This window comes from Labrus mixtus, chromosome 20 (genome assembly GCF_963584025.1).
Source record: "Labrus mixtus chromosome 20, fLabMix1.1, whole genome shotgun sequence".
Classification (NCBI taxonomy): Eukaryota; Metazoa; Chordata; class Actinopteri; order Labriformes; family Labridae; genus Labrus; species Labrus mixtus.
Genome location: NC_083631.1, coordinates 5061455 through 5084765, shown reverse-complemented (window position 1 = coordinate 5084765; position 23311 = coordinate 5061455). Strand labels below are relative to the sequence as shown.

General features: G+C 41.9%; 2 protein-coding genes across 3 annotated transcripts in view; both read right to left on the bottom strand.

Annotated features, from left to right (window-relative positions):
- Positions 1 to 3779, bottom strand: part of LOC132953920 (adenylate cyclase type 9-like) — a 35189-nt gene extending 31410 nt beyond the window's left edge. The window contains exon 1 of the mRNA XM_061026292.1: positions 761 to 3779. Coding sequence (XP_060882275.1) covers positions 761 to 2573 — 1813 coding nt within the window. The 5' untranslated portion in view covers positions 2574 to 3779. The remainder of the gene's footprint in view (positions 1 to 760) is intronic.
- Positions 3780 to 6736: 2957 nt separating this feature from the next.
- Positions 6737 to 22030, bottom strand: srl (sarcalumenin). Of its 2 annotated transcripts, XM_061026453.1 has the most exons (7): positions 21912 to 22030; positions 13452 to 13547; positions 12535 to 12630; positions 11793 to 11828; positions 10646 to 10762; positions 10089 to 10322; positions 6737 to 9999 (listed from the first exon to the last, which is right to left on the bottom strand). In XM_061026453.1, the coding sequence occupies exons 1-7, from the start codon at positions 21970 to 21972 to the stop codon at positions 9188 to 9190; spliced, it is 1452 nt and encodes a 483-aa protein (XP_060882436.1). In that variant the 5' UTR covers positions 21973 to 22030; the 3' UTR covers positions 6737 to 9187. The 2 variants fall into 2 exon arrangements, with proteins under 2 accessions (XP_060882436.1, XP_060882437.1); XM_061026454.1 differs by lacking the exon at positions 11793 to 11828.
- Positions 22031 to 23311: the final 1281 nt, after the last annotated feature.

Sequence of the window (23311 nt, the reverse complement as noted above, 5' to 3'; positions counted from 1 at the left end):
CGTCACATCACTTAAACCGAGTGATTATGGATCAGCCGGCCTCAAGAGATGAAAAGAGCCATTAAGACAACGTTTAGCTTCACTAGGGTGATTTGCATAAATGTATCAAATAAAAGCAGTAGTGGATCCGAGGCAAGGAAAAGGGAAGACAAGATCGAGAGGTTAGAGAAGAGAAACCTGCAGGGAAATATTAGACGGGGCGACGGTTGCATTAAGTCGTAAAGCGATCGCTGGGGTTCAGAGTGAGGTAAAGAGAACAGGACACATTGAGGACGTCTGGAAGGCAATCTAATTGAACAAGAGAACAAAGAGTTGATAGGGACAGGGGAGAAGAGAGGATGAGAGGAAAGATTGCATCCGGCTGAGATACAATCACATAATACCAATACCAGAGAGGGCCCTAACGTCTGACTCAAACCCTTGCAAGCCATGTGTGCCTGGTATACGTGATGCAAAACAGTAACGACCTTGACCAATGCAAATGCTTCTGTGCAACTGTATCAAACCACCGGACGCATTACATGGCATTAACTTAAGATGCTTCAAAAAGTGTGTCGGCTCATTGGGGGTTAATCGAGGCTCTAGGTCTCACTGTTTCAGCCTCTAAGGATGCAACTGCTGCTGACCTTGGAGCTTAATTCTTTACAGGTATCAACAAAGAGTAAAGATAATTCAAACTGCAAGCCACAGTATAAAAGGAGGTAAAGATAAGAAACTACATCATGGTCATTAAGGCAAAACATTTACATAGTACACTTACCTTTGAGCTGGTCAGCCACCACACTCTGTCCTATTCTTTCAATGACTTGTCCGCTTTCATGCTGGTAGCGATCATCCAGGAAGTTGGCAGTAGCTTGTGATAAGTGTACCTTCCCAGCCACGCCCAGCTGCTCCATCAGGTTAGCCAGGTTGACGTCATTCGACCAGACGTCAAACTTGAAGCGTTTCATGCCGAGGATGCCGCACAGCACAGTGCCAGTGTGGACACCCACCCTCATGTTGACCATCTCCCGCTTCTCCTGGCAGAACTGCTCGATAGCCTGAATCATGCCCAGGCCCATCTCCACGCAGCAGTAGGCATGGTCTGGCCTGGGTTCAGGGCATCCGGCCACGCAGTAGTAACAGTCTCCCAGGGTACTGATCTTCTCACAGCCGGTGAGCTCACAAAGTCGATCAAAACGTCCAAATAAGTCGTTTAGAAGCCCAACGAGGGCGTGAGCGGATTTGTTGGCAGACATTTTTGTGAAGCCAACAATGTCTGCAAAGAGGATGCTGACTGGTTCCATCCGTTTCATGTTGAAGGGCCTGAAGATGATCTGACCTCGAGGGATGGAGGTTTTCTTGCGTTTGTTGTTTTTAGGGCTGGAGATGGCTGCAGCTGCACCACTGGTGGAGTATCGTTTAACAGAATTATCCCCGATCTCCTCATCGCCCTGCTTCATCAGTTCATCAGCCACGATTCTGGGCATGACAGAGTGGATCATTCGCTCCTTCAAGGCTTTCTCCACTTCCAGATCTTTGCCGTGCATAATGGCTTGTCCCACTTTAAGGAAGGTGCTGCGTGACCGCACCTCGGACATGATGAACAGGTGGATGCCAATTGCATGGGCACAGAGGTGAAGAAGAGCTTTGGCTGGGCCCAGCCATCTTAAAGTATCTAAGTCAGACTGATAGGTCAAGTTCCAGTTATCCTCAGCCTGTGTCAGGTGCAGCCAGCCCAAACATTCAAAAAAGACAGAGTAGAGGAACCCGAGTAAGACAGAAGCATAAAGGCGAACATGGAGAACACTATACAACAATAGAAGAACCTCAATGCAGAGGGAGAAGGTGCCTACAGGAGACAGACAGGGGGACCAAGTGCCACCTCCCACAAGCGTGTTGTAGGACAGGTTGTATGTTGGCCCCATACCACTAAATTCTTCCAAATCAATTGTAGGTGCAGGAGTCTCTGGTTCCCTGAAGCTGGGAGTTTGGATCTGGGGGGCCAGGGTCAAGACAAAGGTTACAAGGACGAGTAGTAGAGATGCCTGGTTATAGAAGCGAGAGTAGAGTCTTGTAAAAGTTAAAAGAAAAAGAAGGAAGCAGAAAATGAGGAAGGAGGCAGTGGGAATGAGAAAGGCAGTTCTGTCACAGCGGGACGGGTTCGCAGCAAAGTAAACTCCCCAGAGAAGGCCAGCAACAATCAGGTAAAAGAGTACGTAGCGGAAGCGTCGCTGGGTCTGAGGGAAACACCTTTCTCTACAGGCCTCCTCCAGGATTGAGGAGTCAAACTTCGGGTTCCAGAAATGACCAGCGGACCTCTCAAAAAGTTGAGGCATCTTCCTCTGTGTTCGAAAGCTTTTCACCGCTGGCTTCCTGACGCCGGACTCTCCTGAGCTGCAGCTGGACGAGATGCTGTACTTACAGTGCTTGGACCCCCCCATGAAGCCTCCTCCGATTGAACCCAGCGGCCCGCCTCCATGCTTGTGTTTGACACTGCTGCCAATCCTCACCGAGACGCCTCCATCTCCACTTGAGTCACAGCTGACTTCTGTGTTGTGAGGCAGCAGTTGTTGATGTTGGGGGGATGCCATGGTGGTTTTTTAATGTCCCCTAAATCAAAGGCTATGTAGTAGGGACAGTTCTTCTGAGGACAAATTAGATCAAGAAGTAAGGCAACTTATGAGGTCACAGGATAACAACTGTAGGATTGTTTACTCTTGAAGTGGAAAAGGAGAGCAGAAACAAAAACACCTTTTCAGAGAAAATTCCACTGAGTGAGGTGACTAGTGGCTCTTAGAAGTCTAGTAGACCTTTTCAAAGATTGTGAACAGTTCATTATTGGCCCTCTTGACGTCAGTCCCTGCATTCCTCTACATTCCCCTCTGTTTTGACGCACTTGAGACTGCGAGGATCACTTGATGCCTGCTCTGCTCCAATCCAAGTCCACTGCTTCACTCATTTGAAGAAAATTTGGGAAAACCCAAAGAATTAGAATAGACAGAGCTTGAAGGAAAAATCTGAAATAGAAATAAGAAAGGAGAGACGAAGTAGCCTTTACGGGTTTTCTTGAGAAGTATGAGTGTGGAGAATCCAACTCAATCGGCAGTTTTTGTCCATTTCAAATATTCATCCGAATTTACGCAAAAGGTTCCACTGGAAATAAATACTTTTTTCCTGAACTTCACTCCGTTTTGTTTACAAGTCTGAGCAGGACTTAATCCAAAAAAAACAACGCTCGCAGACTTCCCATGGGCTTGAGATCTGCTGTGCTGTTCATTTTCTTGAACCAAAATTGCCTGCTTTAATTGTTAGGCGCACAGTATTTCCAGATAGTGGCAACATAAACTCCAAAAAAAAAAAAAAAACTGCCATCAGAAATGTATTTCCCTTGCTGCAGGGTCTAATTGCGTCGTCTTCCCTGGACAGAGCCCTGTCTGTTCCTTCACTTTCTATACTCCGGAGTCTCCACCATCGCTGTGTCTCCAGACCCCGAGGGGAGTGTGCAAGAGGTCTGCAGGAAACATGCTTGAGTGGTGTGCAGTAAAAAAAAAACACCAACAAAAACTATTTTGTTTAAGTGCTGGAGCCTTGCTGTCAATGACTCGTGTCTCCTCAAATCCTTTGTACCAAAAAGTCTTAGTTTAGTGAGGCTATATCATGACGGGGAAAAAGGAAATGCAGCCTTCAGCAGTCCTTCATTTCTCTGAAGTAAAGTTTGCCCACAGCAGATCAGCCCTCCTCTAAATGGCAGACACCGAAAGCCCGGAGAGAGTCAGGCTAATTGAAAGGTCTCCACCTCCGCTCCACGCCCCCCCTCCCCACACCAGCAGTCCCACAGGTTAGAGCAGAGTGCTTCCTTGATCCCGCCACTTTAATTGAATTGCATGAGACCCACACGAGAATATCTTCATACCTCTAAATAATTCTCCTCAATTCCAAGGCGAATTCAGTGGATCAGGGCTGCAGCATCGTCCAGCCTTTCCATCCCCCTGATGGCCCAGAGTGAGATGAGATGGTCTCCCCTCTGTTATCTGACCATAACCCGCGCGTCACAGCAGCGTCGACACCTGCATGGAAATGTTTGCAATATCCAGACGCGGCGGAAAACGCAGAGGCAGCAGGCGCAGCCGCCACCATCTTCTGTGCGCTGACAGGAGTCCAGTCGCAAGAAGCGCGCCTGTATGTGTAGAAGTGTAACGCCAGATAGAACACGCAGATCGTTTCCGCCTGTTCCTTTCAAAATAAAAGCAAAGGTGCAATAATTTGCTTAATAAAACTGCAAATTAGGCTACTTCTCTGGCACTGATTTTGGTCAGTAACGATACAGATCGACATTAAAGTTATTCAGTCACCCTTTAGTAAAGAGTATATGAACATTTGTATTTTTTGTGTGTTCGTTTGTTTGTTGGTTGGTTGTCCAGAAACTCTTATCAAATAGTGTAGGCCTAGATTTAATTTTACTTCGTTTACATTTTCTATCAGAGCTTAAATTTTAGTCTAATTTTCGCAAGGAAGCCTAATGGTTTCCCAAGAATACGTTTATTTCTCAAGATCACGAGAAAACAGCTGTTAAATGATCTCATCGCCACAGGAAATCAACGTTGTTAGACCAAGATAAAGAGATAATAAGTCGAGATCTCAGAAGCATAAACCACCATATTGTACCAGCTGTAAAGGGAAAAGCCAGCAAAATAAAATGTAGTGATGCAGGTTCCAAAACCTATAAAACTAAAGAAGGTTTCAGCAACCTCCACAACACAGTTCGAACCTGAAATCATCATTTTACATTTCTATATTATGATAACATACAGTAGTTTTGATTCTACATTTGTTTGACAAAGCTAGCAGCTCTTTTAATTCTTGAAAGATGTTTTCTAGTCAACTTCAGGATAAAAAGAATACCTGCTGCACAGTGAATAAGCTACAAACTTTCAAATGGAGTAGAATTTTTTAAGTTTCAGAAGTATAAAGACAAAAAAAAAGTCGACTTTGTGCCTAAATAGCTGCACTTCTTTTGGCCCCAAGCATTTACTTTACTTCAAATGCCTTAATGCTCCAATTTTTTTAATCCAAAAAAACTCCCACTTGAAAAAATTCAATAATATAGCCTACTTGTTTTCTTGTTTCCGTTTTGGTGATTGCCGGTAACTTGGAGCTGATGCGTGTGTCTTGGTTGAGTCGCCGGGAGGAGAGAGGGGCTGACTGCTGATGGGAGGGGTTTGGTAGAGGTAGGCTACGTGCACGCACTCGGTAAGAACTGAAAAGGTAACGAGCACGTGTTTGTGGAAGGGTGTGGTGGGAGACTGGTGAGGACGTCTGTTATTGACCGCAAAGAGCGCACCCACCAAAACTCCCCACCCTCTCCTCTTCTCCTCCTATAAACCCTTTGCATGGAGTAAACTCTTGCATTATTTCACAGAACTGAAAAAATGCGACTGAATAGAAAAAAGCTGAATTAATTAATCGTTTTTGGGGCGGAGTATGAAAAAATAATACAATTTAAAATATAGCCACAGGAACCTAAAACACGAGGCCCCTATTAAGGCCCATATAGTGAAAATATCTACTTATATTAAGAGCTGTAAGGGATGGGTGTATACAGCATGGACTACATTCAGTATTACTATTCCAGCTGCCTCAAGATGATAAAAACTGTGACTTTTCAGGGGTGAGACATTATAATGTAACAGTCTAATGGAAACCTTTAGGGCTTTTTTTTTTTACTTGAAAAAGTAATAAACAGCAGCCCCCAGTGGCTTCACAGATAAACAGTTTAAAGAGATTATCTCCAGGAGTGACTGGGCACACCCTTCTGCAAAAGTGTATCCTGGAAAAGAAGAAAGATTCCCCTTATTTAAATCAGAGCATGATCTACAGAGCTGAGATTTTGGGGATCATCAGCCTTTTTATTTTATATATTTTTAATTAATGGAAGTCTCAATAGCTGCTCTGCTGACAAAATATTTGTTTTTAACTTGAAAATACAAAGATGAGTGATTTACTAAAGTTTAGTATTCACTGCATAGTTGCACATTTAGTTAAATACGCATTATGTATGTGTTGTGTCGTTTAGCAACAAATTCAAGACTGAAATTACAAAGAACTATTAATAAAACAAGAACAAAAGTACTATTCTTAGGGAAAAGTGATTATGTGTATACTGACATTTAAATAAACAGTTTATTATTCATGCAAAGTCACAATGTTATTCAAGTTTATTATCTCTATCCATTTTCAATTAACAAATTATTATCTGCAGAATCTCAGCACCAATGATATTAATAACAACTGAAAATAAACCATACAGAGAAAAACATTTGAGTTTGAGACAGTGTGTTTTGTGGGAAGTCTTAAATAAATCAAAACTAGAGCAAAACCACCACACACACCCCTCCCCATTCCCAGTCACGACAAAGTGTTGGTGCATTGCAGCTATAGAATCGAACCATCCAAAAGTGGGGACAGGATCCTTTAGAGCATTCAGACTATTGAACACCAGGGTTAACACAGAGTAAAGACACAGGGACATGGATATGGGCAGAGTTGTCGCAGGGAGTTGCATATTTAAGCCAAAGGCAAAGGAAGTAAAGAAAGACATATCTGCCTGGAAAAAGTTTGAATCCCTGTTTTCATGTTTAAATCTCCATGATTTAACAAGAGAAACAAAACAAAATGTCACTGTCTTGTCAATCAGAAATCTGTATTCTGACCAATCGTCCAAAACTACTTAAAATTCTAAATCAAAACAAAAACAGTGAATTAAAAACTGCTTTAATGGGACACACATCCATTCCAGATTTAATGTACACATAAATTAAGATAATAACTGATACCAAAATATGTTAAAAAGCACAACCACACACTACAGCATCATTAGCCAAAGCTGTCATCCCACTACAAACTGTTGCCATGATGAGTTAGTGAATGTGCTGGGTAACTTTTTACACTTTTACACAGCACTCTCTAGTGGACAAGTTCTAGATCTGCAGTCTAAACATACTAAACACATCCAGGGGAGTTTTTACACTGAAAAAAATAAACTAAACAAAAGGTTAATCAAGCAAATGTGAGGTCTTTCTTTTTATTATAATTTAGATTTTAGTATAACACACTCTAAATGTGGTTAGTGAGGGAAGACAGAGAAGGAGCTCAAACTGCATTTGTCCATGACTACATAATTGATGCATTTGGAGCAGTGCTCGTTACCTGTTCTTTAATGATTTTGGACTCAATATTTAAAGTAGTTTGACATTAAGGAATACCAAAATGTATTTTATGTCCGTATGGTTCCTAAAAATGATACAGCTGGAGCCAGCCGCTGGTTAGCTTAGCTAAGGAAAACTTAATGAAACAGTTAGCCTGAGTCTGTCTCAATGCAACAAAGTCTGCTAACCTGTGAAGCCCTCCAGTCAGCACATCATATATTCTGCTTGTCTGGGCAGAATTCGGCAGAGTAAAAGTGGCATGTTGGAATTGAGGAGGGGATAAGGGCAAGTCTATTTCATAGCCATGCAAAGTGACTTCCTGGAAAAATCTGTTTCCTGGAGTGCAGGACGTTACTGCATCTTATCAACAAATGCCTTTTTTCATTTCTCATTTTGTAAATTTTTGATTTTATTCCCTTCTTACTTTCTTCCTCTCCTAATGTCTCCTACCTGAGATGTGCACCTCTGTATCCTCGCCTGTAGCTCCTCAAGCAAGCCTTCTCTCTCCTCTTTCCTTTAAGTATTTTAAGAATAGAGACAAGAAATCTGAAATCAATTTCAAGCCCACAGGCAAGAGGATAGAGGAGAGGACAGACGAGGAAGCTTAGACCAGAGAGTAGAATAGCATCAAATTTTCTACGGTTTCAAGTAAGTGTTCTTTCCTAAAATGTCAAACTATTTTAAACTATTTTATCCTGCCATACTCCTGGAAGTTCATTGAGGTAGGCTGGCATAAGAACTTGCAGCTATGACATGTATCACAGTAAATACATTTTTAGGATGTACTGTTTAGGTCTGAGGTCAGTGATCAACTCAAAAGTTCTTCAATTCACCAGCCCACTTTCACAAGTTGAAAAACCCCTGTCACAATCTAGCAATGAGTGTTTTTATAAATTGTATAGCAGGATCATTCTGTGCACATATGCCAGAGCCTATTAGCCTATTTACGTCGGAGCCTATTTGGAACTTTTTCACAGAAAAATCATTTAATATATCTTACTAGCCTGCAGAAGAAACGTCTACAGACATCTATAATCCAAACATGTCTCTTGTGTTTTATTTGTATCGTCACTCAGCTTAAAAATACTGGGAAGCTTATCTTTGAAGAAGAAAAAAAGTCATTAAACAGTTTTGAATTTCTGCCAAAGGCCGGCAAATTTATAGATGCAAACAGAAACAGAAAGATCAGTAAAGCAATGAGCAGATTTACTGGTTGTCAACAACCTGGACTGATGAGTTTACAAAACTTGGAATAAAAAAAAGGCCTCGTCTGTTGCATGGCAGGTTTGGTTCAGGTTTCAGTTACATGAGGAAATATTACATGAACTGTATGTTAGAAGGAAATGCATGCATCTATTAGATAAGATGTGATGTCTAACATGCAATGTTAAAGTTAATCCATGTAAGTGACACAGGTTTGGATGACAACCCAAACATAAAATCTGTGTTTAGCACCCAAAAAAAGCTACTTCAGAAACAGCTGTGAAGCCTATGGAATTGACTGATTTTACAACATCAAATTTGTAACTTCTGTTTCCACTTTTCCTGTTTTATTCACATACATGGGAGCTGGTGTTTGACTTTTTTCAGTCTTATGATATTCAATTTTTATTTGAACTTTCTTGTTATTTATATATATATATATCTTCACATCATCACTTTCCCAACCCCCAAAACCCAGACAGTCCATTGTGAATGTGCGAGGGAGAGAGGAGGGCGTGTATGTAACAAACTCAGTGAATGGCGCGCATCTTCTTTTTTCTTCAGCACTTGAGTCTTTAAGCTGCCTTTTCAAACAATGACCCACCCCTCCCTCTGTATGCCTCAACCCCACAGTCCTGAAATGCACCTCCACATATTCTCCTGAGGACCAAAACAAACACTAATATCCTCTCCTCTGTCTCCTCAACAACACAGGCATTCTGACTAACTCACGGCTGGCTTCCACCAGGCCCCCTCCTCCTCTTCTTACTTCCCCCACTCAAGTTATTTCATTTCCCTCAGTTCTTCCGGTAGCGGTTCTTTGGCTTCTCACCGCAGCCCGTGGCCTCGCAGGAGGACAGGCCAGGCTGCTTGCCAGAGTTAATGCTGCTCAGTAAGGCAGGCAGCTCGTTGGTGATCGCCTTCTCAATCTTATCCAGCAGACAGCCTCCCATGTAGGAGCACTGAGCCGACAGAGGCTTGAAGTTGTTGATCGGGTTGATGCCAAAGAAGTCACGGTAAGCATCGCGGTTGGGCAGGTCAAACTTGCTGACGTTGGTCTTGGCCAGGATGGACTTGAAAATGTAGAACTTGTCTGGGTCATCCACAATCTCTTTGAAGACCAGCTCTGGGTCGCTGAAGAAACTCATCTTCTCCTTAAAGGTCTGCACGTAGCGATCTACCAGCAGGCCGTGGATTCGCACGCGGATGCCGTGCTGGCGGATGAAGGCAATTTTGTTCTCCATGCGGTTTTCAATCACCTGGTTCAGATCTTCCAGGAGGGAAATCTCCTCTCGCTTGAAGAGCTCCCGGCTGGTGTCAGCGGCGTAATCGTACGGCCAGAAGGAGCTGACGTAGACGCGGGGGGGTTCAGTGACATTTATGAGGGGTGCTAAGCTCCAAAAGAGCGCTCCATAAACTCTCATCAAGTCCTGGGTGACCAGGTTGTCAGCCTTGTTGAGGATGATGCGGATCTGGGATTCGCGACCTTTCAACTGTCGGAAGAGCATCTCCAGCTCCAAGCCGACGTCCAGCTTGGTGGGGTCAAACACCACGAAGATGAGGTCGGCCCTGTCAATGAACCACTGGCAGACATCATTGAAAGGATAACCTGGACAGAAGAAAATAAGAAACCTGTTCATACAGAGTTTACATTTCAAACATGAAAATCTGCTAAGTGAATGTATAACTGTGGTTTACCTCTCTCCTGCTGTTTCCTGTTCTCAATGATTCCTGGCGTGTCCACAAAAGTCACACGTTCCAGCAGTTTGTGGGGCATCTCGATACCAATCAGCTTTTCCAGGAAGTTTTGTCCAAACTTCTCCAGAGGGGAGAAGGACCGGGAGCTGTCTGCCGCCATAACAATACCCTCCACCGAGCGGATCTTCTCCCCGTGCATGATAACTGTGAACTCAGAGGTAGTAGGCTCAGCTCCTGAAAGATACCAAGAAAACAAAAAAAGATGTGTGATGTGTCAGGAGTAATGCATAGGAATAGCCATTAATACAACATAGTCTGTGTTTCTGCCCACTTGATAACCATAATCAAATTCTTGCACTTAAGAATCTCAACAACATGTTTTTTTTAAAGGTTTATTTGTGGGCTTTGTCCACCTTTATTGGAGACACAGGACAGTGGCAAGCATCAGAAATCAGATAGAGAGAGAGAGAGAGAGTTGGAAATAACATGCTGCAGGTCAAATTTGAAAAACATAATTACCTTGCTGCTTATTTGGAAATTATATCTTTGGAGCATACCTGTGTAGAGCTGATAGGGGCTGTCGTGCATGCCCAGGAGGTAATTGATCATGGAGGACTTTCCTACGCTCCAGGGTCCCAGGAATAGCACCATGGGCTTGGATGTAATCTCTCCATCTGTTGGGTAAGAAGAAGGAACAGTGAGTCGAACCTCATCTGAATGGCTTACTGATGAATAGTAGATTATGAAAAAAAGTCTGAGCTTTTATTTTGAATCTGATAAAAAAAAAGGTGTCAGAGCTTGAGCTGTTCAAAGGGACAGGATGCCAAAACAATGCAGCATTTGACAATGTCCCTTTTTGTGCCTTATGAAAGGATAGTGTGACGAATCTAACAATCTATTCCAAATGTATCGTGGGGTAGTTTTGGGGATAAAAAGCCCTTTAAGTCTGACAGACACCAAAGGCTCAACAGAATAGCACTGTCACACTCATTCCAGAGCACAGAGGGATATTTTTACTGCACATAGAAAAATAAGAAAGATAGGCAAAGAAAACATGTGTTGGGTTAGTGCTGCAGACCTCTCCGTGGCACACTAATGAGGCAGGGCCATTACTTTGTCATACAACTGGACAGAGCAAAGCTACTGCAAGCTGTGCGTCTCATAAAAAGCCGGCATGTGTGTTGTGAGTGGACATGGTGTGGGGTGGTAGTGCAGAGGTTTGTTCTGATAAAACCTACTGATCCAAATCTCACTTCATTTAATGAACCCGATAGAAAGATCCCTGCCCACACCACATAAAGAGGAGGGGGGGAAGCCATCCCACAAAAGAAAAAAATCAAAATGAAGTGCTATCTGAACACTCATCACCCTTTCCCACTGGTGCCCCCTCCTCAAACCAGTTTGTCCTTTGCTTAAGCCCGAGCTGCACATGCAACCCCCTCCACGTGTTACAAGAATACATTTCTTTTTAGTTTCATTTCTTCCCTTTTAATTCTTTAGCATGATATGGGATTACTGGTTGTACATTTGAATGACTACATAGAGGAAGTAAATGTTTTGTGATGTCTGGAGTCGAGTTCCTGACATTTTGGTGTAGAAATCTAAGTGACTCAGAAATGTATGAGGACAAATGAGGGGGGGAAATGGAGAGGGGCTGAGTACACAGGCAGTGCCATGCACAGGTAAGCTCTGCACCACACCCACCTGCGTCTGAGTCCCCGAAGGTTCTTCCGGGGTAGGCTGTTAGATGATGGGAGTGGAGGGGATGGGGTTGGAGTACAGAAAAGTGAAGGGAGGAGAGTGAGAGGTTTCTAGAAGTAACAGGTAGGGGTAGAGTGACAATGTGCAGGAGAGGGTGGGACGTCCAGCCCCATATTTGACCAGATGTGTCAAATATGTCAGTGTAAAATAATAGTTTGCCTTTGAGATCAGGCGTTGAGCTAAACCTACTGAATATTGTGTCTGTATGAAGGTTTTGATCGATGTAAGTTTGTATCTGCCTTTAGGCCACAAAAGAGCCAACGTATATCACTGTTGGACAGCAGAGTTTGTTGCACAGTGGAAAGTAAAAACAATTAGTGACATTACAAAAAGTATAAAATTTACAGAAGAAAAGGGAAGAAATATTCTAAAGTACCATAAATGCAGATAATACATTAACTTTTAGAACTGAAATCAGACTATATCTGAATATATTTATCCTTATTATTTCTTCACATTAAAGAATACTAATGACCTCCTATGTATTATAACAACCAAAAAAAAGTCAAAGCTAAAACCTATCAGATTAAGATACTTAACTAACTTATACTCTGTTAGGTATTGTTGGATGTTGTGAGTAACGTACAATAGATATGTACAAACAAATCAGTCACCAAAGCAACCCAAAAGAGAAACATCCACACATCAGAACAGAGAGCAGAGGAAGACGAAGCCCCCGAGGTACCTGAGATCTCGTGCTGCCTCAGCTCATTGTACTTGTACGCTTGCTCCATGGGCTTGATGGATGTGTGGTAGATCTTCCGCAACCTCTCGATAGCCGCTGGAGGACAAGAAGAAAGAGAGAATATAAAAATCTTGTTTTTTAATAAATTAGAAGAAGGGCAGTGCGCATAACAGGGAACATTTTTATTTTCTTGATAGAGCACAAATGAACCGGCTCTTATGGTACAGGTCTTAGTTTTAATTGATAGCCATGAGAACCAGCTTTTGAAATGCACGTCTACTTTTGACACTCTTCACATGTTTTACATATACTGTAAAACTTTAATTAATTTCCAAGGCTTTTATTTACTTCAGTATATGAAATGACCTCGTCTTTATTTAGGAGAGATGTCTTTACGAGATGGACCTTTAATTATTTTTAAACAACAATTCGTGCACAGAAATGATGGGAGAGACAATAGTCTCCCCCTGTAAACATCATGCAGGAAGCTCTGAGAGACAGTACTCACAGTCTGTGGATGCACTCATATGAATCTATCTCCAGCTGATCTTTACCCTGATTTTTCACACTGGTATGCATACTAGCATTATTCTTTCTTTCTGGCCAGATGTTGAAGTTCATCTTTTGTGTGTGTGTCCTCTAACTGAGACTTGCCTTTATTTGTCAAAAAGTGTGGCAGCACCAGGCTTTGCTGTATATGAGTTGCAAGTAATTTCAACAAAAGATCAGAGATTATAAGATTGTTTAAGGGTGTCTTACAAGAAAAACATTCAGTTATGAACTATTTAGCAGCATTTTAAAAAAAGTCAGAAGGACTGTTGAAGTATCTGGTTAAAGCTCCAAGTTGTATTTTATGACTTATTATGTAAACCCCGTTCTACAAGACTTTCATCTACTGCATCCACTCTGAACCTTACCTGCATAGTCTCCTGCTTTTTCATCAGCTGCAAGCCGCAGCGTCTCGTCAATGTGAGATCTGTCTCTGAGGACGCTGGAGGCTAAATCTTCCTCTTCTGTAAAAACATAAACAAATTCAACATGGTTCAAATCCCCAGACTGTAATTTAATGGTCAAAGCTGCAAAGCAATCCATCGTCAGTTCATTATTAAGTTCATACTGGGGCTGAAAACAGTCACACATGTACAGTAGATATTCTTCAGAGGTCAATCATAATCATATTTCTGGTGCATATGGATCAATAAATCCTGCATTTTAATATTAATCATCACTGCTTGGAATTTGAGTTTTACTCAGAGATGATGGCAGAAACACTGGGAGACAGTTTTCCATTGGATACCACAATCTGACCAGACATAATCCATATTTGAGCCGTGCACATTTCCAAATGCTTATTGTTAAAATGCTTAAGGTTATTGTACAGTAATGTCTTCACTTCCATCTATCTGTCTTCATTTTCTCTTTCCGAGTAAAAAAATGTCACAATGCAACAATGCCAAAAAAACATTTGCAAAGTGCCTAAAGTGTATAAAACTATTACTTATTGGTGGTTATTGTGTGATAGATGTCTTTTTACATTTCTGTCATTTTGATACGTACCAACACAGACCACGTAGAGAGGCCATTAAAAAATAAGTGGATCTTTTCCCTCTGTTCTGAGAACATTGCTTTGAAGGAGAATCAAGTTTTTTTAAATCATTTTATTTTGAAGGATTGTTTATAGGAAAAAAAATTGACTTTCCTTCACAGGTAACACATTTATTTGGTGAGTTTTTTTGTGCATTTTGCACCTCATAACATATGTGCATGTGGTACTGTACCACTCATCTTCCCATAATATATATGTGTGTGTGTGTGTGTGTGTGTGTGTGTGTGTGTGTGTGTGTGTGTGTGTGTGTGTGTGTGTGTGTGAACATGACTGCTTTACAGTGTGTCGTGCCCACTTTCAAACAGATCAGATTGCTTAGATCACAGCTGTTGGTACAATCAGTTCTTAATTTAGAAAGCAACGGCCGCAAATAAACAGACAAAGACATTTGTTTGGCATCACCATGGGCTTTATAACAACAGCAAAGATAAGACCACCACAAAGACAGAGAGGGGAGAGGGACTTCCCCAATTTGCCATCAGACGGGGAGGAGACCTCAGAGCTGGACTGTGTGTCCCCATCAGTAAAATACACTATGAGACAATGGTGCACAATCCTCTGTCTTTTGTCGTCTATATTTACCATCCTATCACAGACTGATCGTGCTGTGAGGACTGTCCTTGTGTGCCTCAGACCAGGCCTCCCACACAGTCCCACTACAGGCAAACCAGCTAAGGCTTTGAGTTATACATAGGAGCAGATGGGAAGTCTTTCTCGTTCACACTTCCATGTGCTGGGGGGGGGGGGGGGGGGGGGGGGGGGTTAAGTCCTAGTATCCACCTACCTAACACTTCCCGTAGAGTTGTTTGGGCCTTTTAAGTAATAACAACATGTTAGTGGAATACTAGATCTGATAGCTGTGGCTTAATTGGAGCCATACAATTGTAAATCAGATTGTGATAACACATCATCTAAATTTTGATCTTGTTATGCAAACACATCATCAGCATACTTTCTGTCAGCACAGCCCCGTTTGGGTCAGCCCACTGGCACAGAGAACAAATTAACATAGTGTAAATGAATCCTTGACTTCATCTTGATTTAACCCCTCAGCTGCATTGCTCCTTTTTTTTAAAATCACAGCTTTATAAATATACTAATATACCATTTTATATCTTTAGTGAGCCTCATTATAAAAAACAACAACTCATGATTAGTGATTAACTCGGTGGGGAAGTTAAAAGATCTTTTATCAGGTTACTATTGCGGACAGAAATGTCCATGTATGCCTCTTTACACATCATGTGCATTTCTGTCACTTTATTTAGTGATCTTGAAGTCTTCCCATAGGTGTTAACGTTTATGGACATAAATCTGATGATTGCAAAGTAATATCAGACAGAACTTTAAAAGATATGAAAATTATTATAATTAAGCCTCACAGTGACAATGTTTCTGGATAAGCAGAAAATTCCAGTTAAAGTCATATCAAGACTCAGCTTTCTGTAGAGCAGTTAAATGGACTGAACTCCTGTCAACCTGAAGATCTATTATTCTATATCTGTAACAAGTTTTTGTGAAACTAAAGGCTGTCAGTGATGAATATTTATGACTGTATTCTTACCACGCAACAGTGAAATCACAGAAAAGGCTGTAATGATGTAAGATGACAAGTTTCTTTCACTGCGGTTTATATATCATTAATGCTCATAATTGCTAGATTTGGTTTACTATATTACAAATCGCACAGTCAAAGTGAAGACACAATAACACGGCTGCATCATCTCTGAAATCATGAACTCTTCCTGCTCTTTCTCTGTGCTCTTTAAATGTCTCTGAGGCTTGCTTGATGGCGGTCTGCACAGGAATATATAGAGTGAATTAATTTTAGAAAACTCACAGTTGGCTTTCTGCACCGTGCCCTGGGTATACAGCCACTCGCCACATGCTCAATGACCGCATGTGTTTTGGGGCCAAGAGTGAGAATGGCATGTCCCTTTGGCCAAAAGTGATGTTGCATCATATGACAAATAAGTTTGTTTACTCGACATGAGTCAAATGGAGGCAATAAAGTTGTCTGCCAACTGAGGTGGGGATAGAAATCCATTCAGGGGGATCAATTTCAATCAAGCACGTAGCACCAGAGGAAGCAAAATGTTGCATTCCAAAACTTTCACAGGCAAAATAAATAATATTAAGACCATACAAAAACTCTACACATTGACATATTGTATGGCCCATGACTGAATTGAGAGCCCAACTGTTGCTCCCTTGCAGTGTTGCAGCGATGACACACACTGCTGTTTAAGCACCTCTGATTCTCCCCGAGTCAACCTGCTATAAATAATCCTGTGTAATGTTGCTCCCAGCACAGTGCAAGAATAAGAGAAGCCAAAAGGTTAGCTGTCAGAATAAAAGGAGGATATGAGCAATGCAGCAATCCCTAAAACGATTCAGCAGCTAATCTATGAATGTCAATGAGTACTTAAAAAGGATTTTGAGAGACTATCAGGGGTTGTTCTCAAGGAGGTTGAACAGGATTTGGTGCACAGCCTGTATTGCCAAAACCATGCAATGTCACTGAATTCACTATCCCGTGATATGATAAGTCAGATGATTGCTACATGCCTAAATGCTAACTGTGCTGGTTAACATGACCTTTAGAAGAAGTGATAATATAAAATATAACAAATATTTCAAAGGAAGGAGTCCATCTGAGTGAACACTTAGTAAAGACTTGGCTCAAGATGGGATGAATCACTCAGTGAGAACGAGTTTGTTTCTGTCACTGTCAGAGATGTCAAGTTCCACAGGGCGCTGATTATTATGATTCCACATGGGCTAGTCCCATTTCCAAAGGCCCTAAGTCCAGCGCTTTAAAGTGTAGGACCTGAACATTTCATAACATTTCATACACTGGACATGCACTTTTCTTTAACTCACAAAACACAGTTTTCTTCGTCAATGGATTTTTTTCTCCCCTTATTGCAACCATCAATTAAATTAAGATATTCCAACTAATTTGAACCTTTTTAATTATAATTTGTGAAGATATGGGACAAGGATGATGGACATCTACCACTCCATTATGAGTCTGTATCTAAAAACACTCTATTTTGGGGCAACATGGAGGATTAGATGACCCCTACCCCTTGACCTCTTAAGGAAAGGACATACTGCCCACACAGTGCAAAAATAAAGGGCTTGGGCGTATTGGTAGACCCAAGAATGGATCTTGAGGAACATATCCTATCTCTTCAATGTTCCAGGCCTGTCCTCGCAGCTCTCAAAGATTACTCAAGCTTCTGGGACTTGAGTCATCACTCAGAAGGGTCGCGTCTTTTAACACTACCCTCTTGAGTGGGCCTTAACTGCTGCGAACGTGTTAACACCATCCAATCCAGTCGATCCCTGATGGAAGCCCTGCCACAAAGGTCTGCAAAGATCAGAGAGGTAGTGTTGCCTGCACAGGGCAGGCCTTGCATCAGTGCTCAAAATTAACCCTGCAGGCGCCAGGGGAGTTGAAGCACGGACATCTGCTTGGAGGACCGTGTATCCTCAGTGAGCCCGTTGCCACACAACCCCCCCTCAGTTTAGAGCAACATTCTGGTGGCATCAGGACATCCAGGAGGAATGTTGGGGATTTAAGCCCACCACAGCCTCAACAGCTGGGTAAGTCATACCTCTACTATAGATCCTTGTGCAGAGGCTATTTATCATCATCAGAAAGAATGTCAATCAGCAACTGTCTGTAAGAACATTTTGGCCATACATTTGAATTTCAATTTACAGGTAGCACTTTTTTTCAAATGAATGAGGTCCAAAAACGTGTGTAGTTCATGGGACATCACAAACTTTGGATCCAAAAAGATCTAAAACTGTCAATGTGATATACAAATACCTAACTAGAATATTTCAATATATATTAGACAATTTAAAAAAAAGAAGAAGCTTGTAGAGGTATTTGCATATGCTAATATTCTTGATGAACGTGCAGCAAATAACAAAAATCTCTTCACCCTTTATAAAATCATCCTCACCCTTGTTATGTTTTTATAAACACATGTCTGTGTGTGCCAGTACGTATCTGCAGTTTTGTGCATTTGCCCTATATATATATCAAGTGTCTGTGCATGCGTAAAACCCCAGGATCATGTTCCGCCTGCTGCACAGAGAGGGTAATAGAATTAAACAGAACATGATGAGGGCCGCAGGCCTGACACATCCCGTCAGAGGAATTATCCTGAGCAAAGGTGGATTCAGGCTTCATTAACTGAAGGCCATGAGATCAACCAGAAAAAGGATAAATGAAGAGTGATTGTTTTCATTCAAATTTACCAAGAGAAGATTATATTTTACAAAGGCACTGGTTTTACATCAAAGAATGGCCTCCGGCTAACTTCAGGAGGACACAGCATACAGATTCTAACACTTGAAATGCTAAAATAAATCTAGAGCTGTGGAAATGTGCATGATTCTCCCATAAGCAGAGGTAAGAGGTGTCATGGCAGTCAGCAGAGCTTGTGCAGGGCATGGTGAGAAGAGGCCACGGATGGCAACAGGTGGCACAACTTGTGGAGCTAGTACTCCCCCAAAGTCAGAAATAGACCCACAATGGGTCAGAGGATGGACAGAGAGGGGGCCAGAATGGCTGCATCCTATTTTTAGGGTTTTGACCGTTAGCCAGTGAGGAGACTCAGAGACATTCACATCCCGTAGACATGACTATGTAATATACAAACTAACAGAATGACAGCTACTGTGCGAGGACCAGTCATGTTTAAATCAAACGCCTGGACAATAAAACATTTTTCATTATTTTCTTTTGACATGTATCACACACATCACGTTTGTATTTCAGTCGGACAGACTTGACATCAAACAGCTTATTAAATTCTAGATGTTGGTGTACTCTATTTCAAAGTGAAAAACTTACCATCAAAAACAAACAACAACATTATTGACTTAAGGGTTGCACCTAGCCCTTGAAGACCATCTTATGTGAGATTGTAAATCCTTTAAGAGGTCACTTAGAACTAAATGAATTTGAGTGACAGGCCTCAAAGAAAGGTGCCACAGCAAAGGCACTTTACTCTGAGGTGTTGATCTGATGCCTATATCCCTGCTCTCCTGTTTAGAAGCCAGTAAAGGACATCAAGTGCCCTTGGGCCTTGGGGGGCTTGTCTTAAGGAGGGGTGTGTAGTAGGGCAGTCAAGTATGACTGACGTGTCCCCTCCACTATGACCAGCGGAGGGATGTCCCAGACATGCCACATGCCTTCAGAGAGGAACACGTGGAGACAGTGAGCCTTTACATTTCATGTCCCCTCTGTGCAAAGTGAGGAGGCTAAATATGTTTTTACTGTATCGAGGATGGATAGTGTTACCATTCAAGTATAAACACACTGATGTGAAGATCTAATCAAGATCCCTAACAGGTTGTGACATATCCATCTATAAAAAGAGCCCTTAATGCTACAGTTTAGCCATATGCTGTGATGACATTTGCATTAATGACATTTATATATACTGCTTTAGCAGCTTTCTTTAATCCCTCTCACACTTAAAGACCACAGATGACTTCGGAAACTGAACACAGCTTAGTTAGTGTTGGGTTTCTTGCAACCTTATAATAACCCAATAGTTACTATAGAAACCTGTGTTTACTGCTACATGACAGAGCAGTGATGGGCTGACATAAAACCCTGGAAATTAGCAGGTTGGTCACATAACAAAGGTCATGAAAGATGGACGTTATTTCTCACTTCACATGAATAAATGCAAAAGAGGTCACAGTTAGATGACGTCTCTGAAATTCACTCGGGGATTGCCAATGGTGTCTTCACACTGCTACACCAGAACATGACTTTGCCTACGTATACACACAGAGTCATTCAAAGCATTGCTCATATAATAACTCTGGGATGTCCGCTATTTCCACTCATTGTCATGGTGTCCTTGCTTGCAGGCAATACCATGCAATCACTAAAATCAGTAAATGCATTTGATGTGATCAGCTGATTACGACTTTAACGTAGTTGGGATCAGAAACATGTGCCAGAATTGTGGGTAAGATTTCACAACAAGATTACCATGCCAACATGAAGGCAACGCTGTTACAAAATGTGCCCAGAATCCTCTGAGTTTGAGTGCGAGGATATAACATTCATGTCTTAGCTTTTGAGCAGAAAAGCTGTACAGCCTAGAGCTGTTAGATAAGTTATGATGAAATGATAGCAAATCGATTTAACAGTCCTTTGGAAGGAGATTATCTCTTTTGCTCCACTCTGCTAGATACTTCAATGGCGTCCCTGGCGGCGATCAAACCAATCAATTGAATAAATAATTACCCGCTGAGTAGCAAGGAGTTCATGATTCTCAAAATGTTTCATAACCTGGTGGGACTGGACTCATAGTTGCTGCGTGCTTGTCGACAAAAAAAATCAATATACATTCGACACAATCAGTCGTTTGAGAGACCACAGAAAGACACCTGCATGGAAATGCAGAATGAAGCCATGAGTTGCAGCCAAAGCCCGGCCCCTCCTGCCTGGAGAATGCATGTCCCTATAAGGCCAACTGCTGGGAATAAATGGCGATTGTGACAGTGCAGAGTGACAGCAGCTGTGCAGTGTATCTAAAGGGAAGCGTGGGGACGGGAGGGGTGAGGATTCAGGGGGTAGGGGGAGTAAATCGGAGGGAGGAACTGTAGTGACTAGTGTTAGGTTTCAGGAGGCCTTCCAATCTTAGACACCTGACAGCGGCCTGGAATATGGAAGCCTGGGCTCGAGCTGCAGAGCTGAACGCCACCCCAAGGACGGACAAGGGTGACGGACAAGGGTAATGCTCGAAGCTCCAGTCCGTACACAGACACCAGGCCACATATTTAGAATGGGTAATCTGGGAAAGGTTGTTGTCACTCTGACATTGAACTATATGAGTGCCATGTGATTGACTTTATCATGGGATTGTAATGATCCCTGCAGTTTATGATATTGTGGATTATCATTTTATTAAATGATGGGTATTGGCAGGTATTTCCAGTCTGGATTAAGATCTCCAAAACGAGTTTTTGAAAATAATTTCAAGAATGAAGCAAAGAGGTCACATCTATGAATGCAGACCTATAAGTGACAAAATGCCCAGTGTCCATTTAAGCTCCTGCATGGCTGTTTCCTCCTTGGTCAGACTGAGTCTTTCCATCAGCTGGTGTCATGCGTTAAGACAGCTGACATGCTGTCAGTCTAGAGCAGAGGCTGAACCATAGTTTGAATAAACCTCACATCCCAAAGTCAGAAAAATGAATTGTTACACATTTGTTCATTCATCAAGAAGCATTACATTGCTGCGTCGTTGCAGTTTTTAAGTGATAATAAAGCACAAATAAGCGCCACCTCAACCACCGGGCACAGAGTTTAATTATAAACTGTGACAGAATTTAAATAGCCATGCTTAGTGGGAAAGAAAGACCTGGATAACATTTCTGCCTGTGTCTATCCTCGGCTGGTGTCACCATGGCTGTCACCGTCTCAACACACTGTGCCTCAAGCAGCCAACCCTGATCAAGCTGCCCCCATAATTTACTCAAGAAAAAAAACAGTTCTAGCTACTCATGTACGACTTTAACACAATCAATATCATTTAAATGAATGCCTCTGATTCCCTCAAGTCATTGTATTATCAAGCTAACAAAGAAATCAAGCATTCATTTACTTACACCACACTCTTATTTCATTCAGCAGCCCTTACCTTGTCCACAAACATAACTCTATAGTGCACCACCCCCCAATAAAACAGGAGCTACCCCCCACAAGTCTGACAAGAAGTCTTACCTGCTGTGGCCTGCAAAAGCAGCAGGGAGAGGAAACAGCAGATCAAGACCGTACCCTTCATGATGGCTGCCAGGAGAACTCTGATAGTCACACAGGCTATATATACCAAGGGAGGAGGGTTAAAGGGCACACAGAGAGAATAGGCGGGGCACAGGAAGAGCCAGCTGGTGGAGGGGCAGAGATTGAGGTGTTGCAGAAGTCACTGCATGCCACAGGGACTGAGCAGCTGACTCTCATTTTTAGAGAGGTCGCAGATTGGGCCAGGGCATCAGTGCACAGCGACCTGAGTTTTATCTTAGTGCTGAATTTCTTAACTTCTCTCTGACAATTTACTAGATATGTGTTTCAGAAACAGGGATCAGGTAAATGTTTAAAATGATTACCACATCTAAAGAGAGGACAATAGCACTCCAGGGGTAAAATTGCTGAGATAAGCAGTAAGGGACTTCTATTAAAAGAAACATTTGCATTTTACACTGTAACTTTCTTTTAACTTTCTTGCCTCAAATTACATTAAAGATAAATTGAAGATGTGCAGAAAGCTTGTTTATGTACCTGTTAAACTGACAAATCAAAGGGTGGTTTGGAAAGTTTAAAACTTCAGTGACAAGTTTTAGCTGGCTATGATGACACGGACTGAAATGAATATGAATGCCTCTTTATGACATACAGAAGCACAGGAGACCAGCAGCAACATGATTGAGTATTTCTAAATTGTTATTTTGAAAGCCTGAAATTGCTTTCATGGGGTAGGTGTCAGGTGAAGCAATTACCTGCACGCTGCTGAAACAGCCTTTGTTGACATATTACACAGCAAAGATTGAGCGATGAATAAGACTGTTTAAAATAGCAGTTTGGTCCTTTTTGGGTTCGAGTTGCATTGTTCAATCTATTCTCAACTACCCTGAAACTTGAGAATGAGCGTAAGGGGTGAGAAAATGAGAGAACGGTTGTCTATGTGTGTTAGCCCTATGACTGAGAGACGATCTGTCCTAGGAAAACTGCACCTTAAATCAAGCATTGATGGATGTGTGGATATTTTAGTCTCAGTTATTTGGCATATTTCTTTGCCTAAACCTTTTGTAAAACAGAAAATAAACCTTGATACATCGTGTTAAAGTTCAGCCTTGGAGATGCTTCTATGGCAGATTTTGTCACCAGGCTAGCTGTGCTAAGCTAATTTATTCAGGAATTACACTGTTCACTATGAGCTATAATAATGCATTGCATAACAAAGGGTGATGATTAAATGACAGCAACAACTTAGCTTCCTTTAAATCCACATTGTAAGGGGTAAATGTGTCTTAAGTAAACAAGGGCCTCATTAGAAGAAGCTTTCAAACTCTCCTTTTTTTTTTTTAAAGGAGGACACAATGTTCACTTGGCTGCCATGTTGTTAT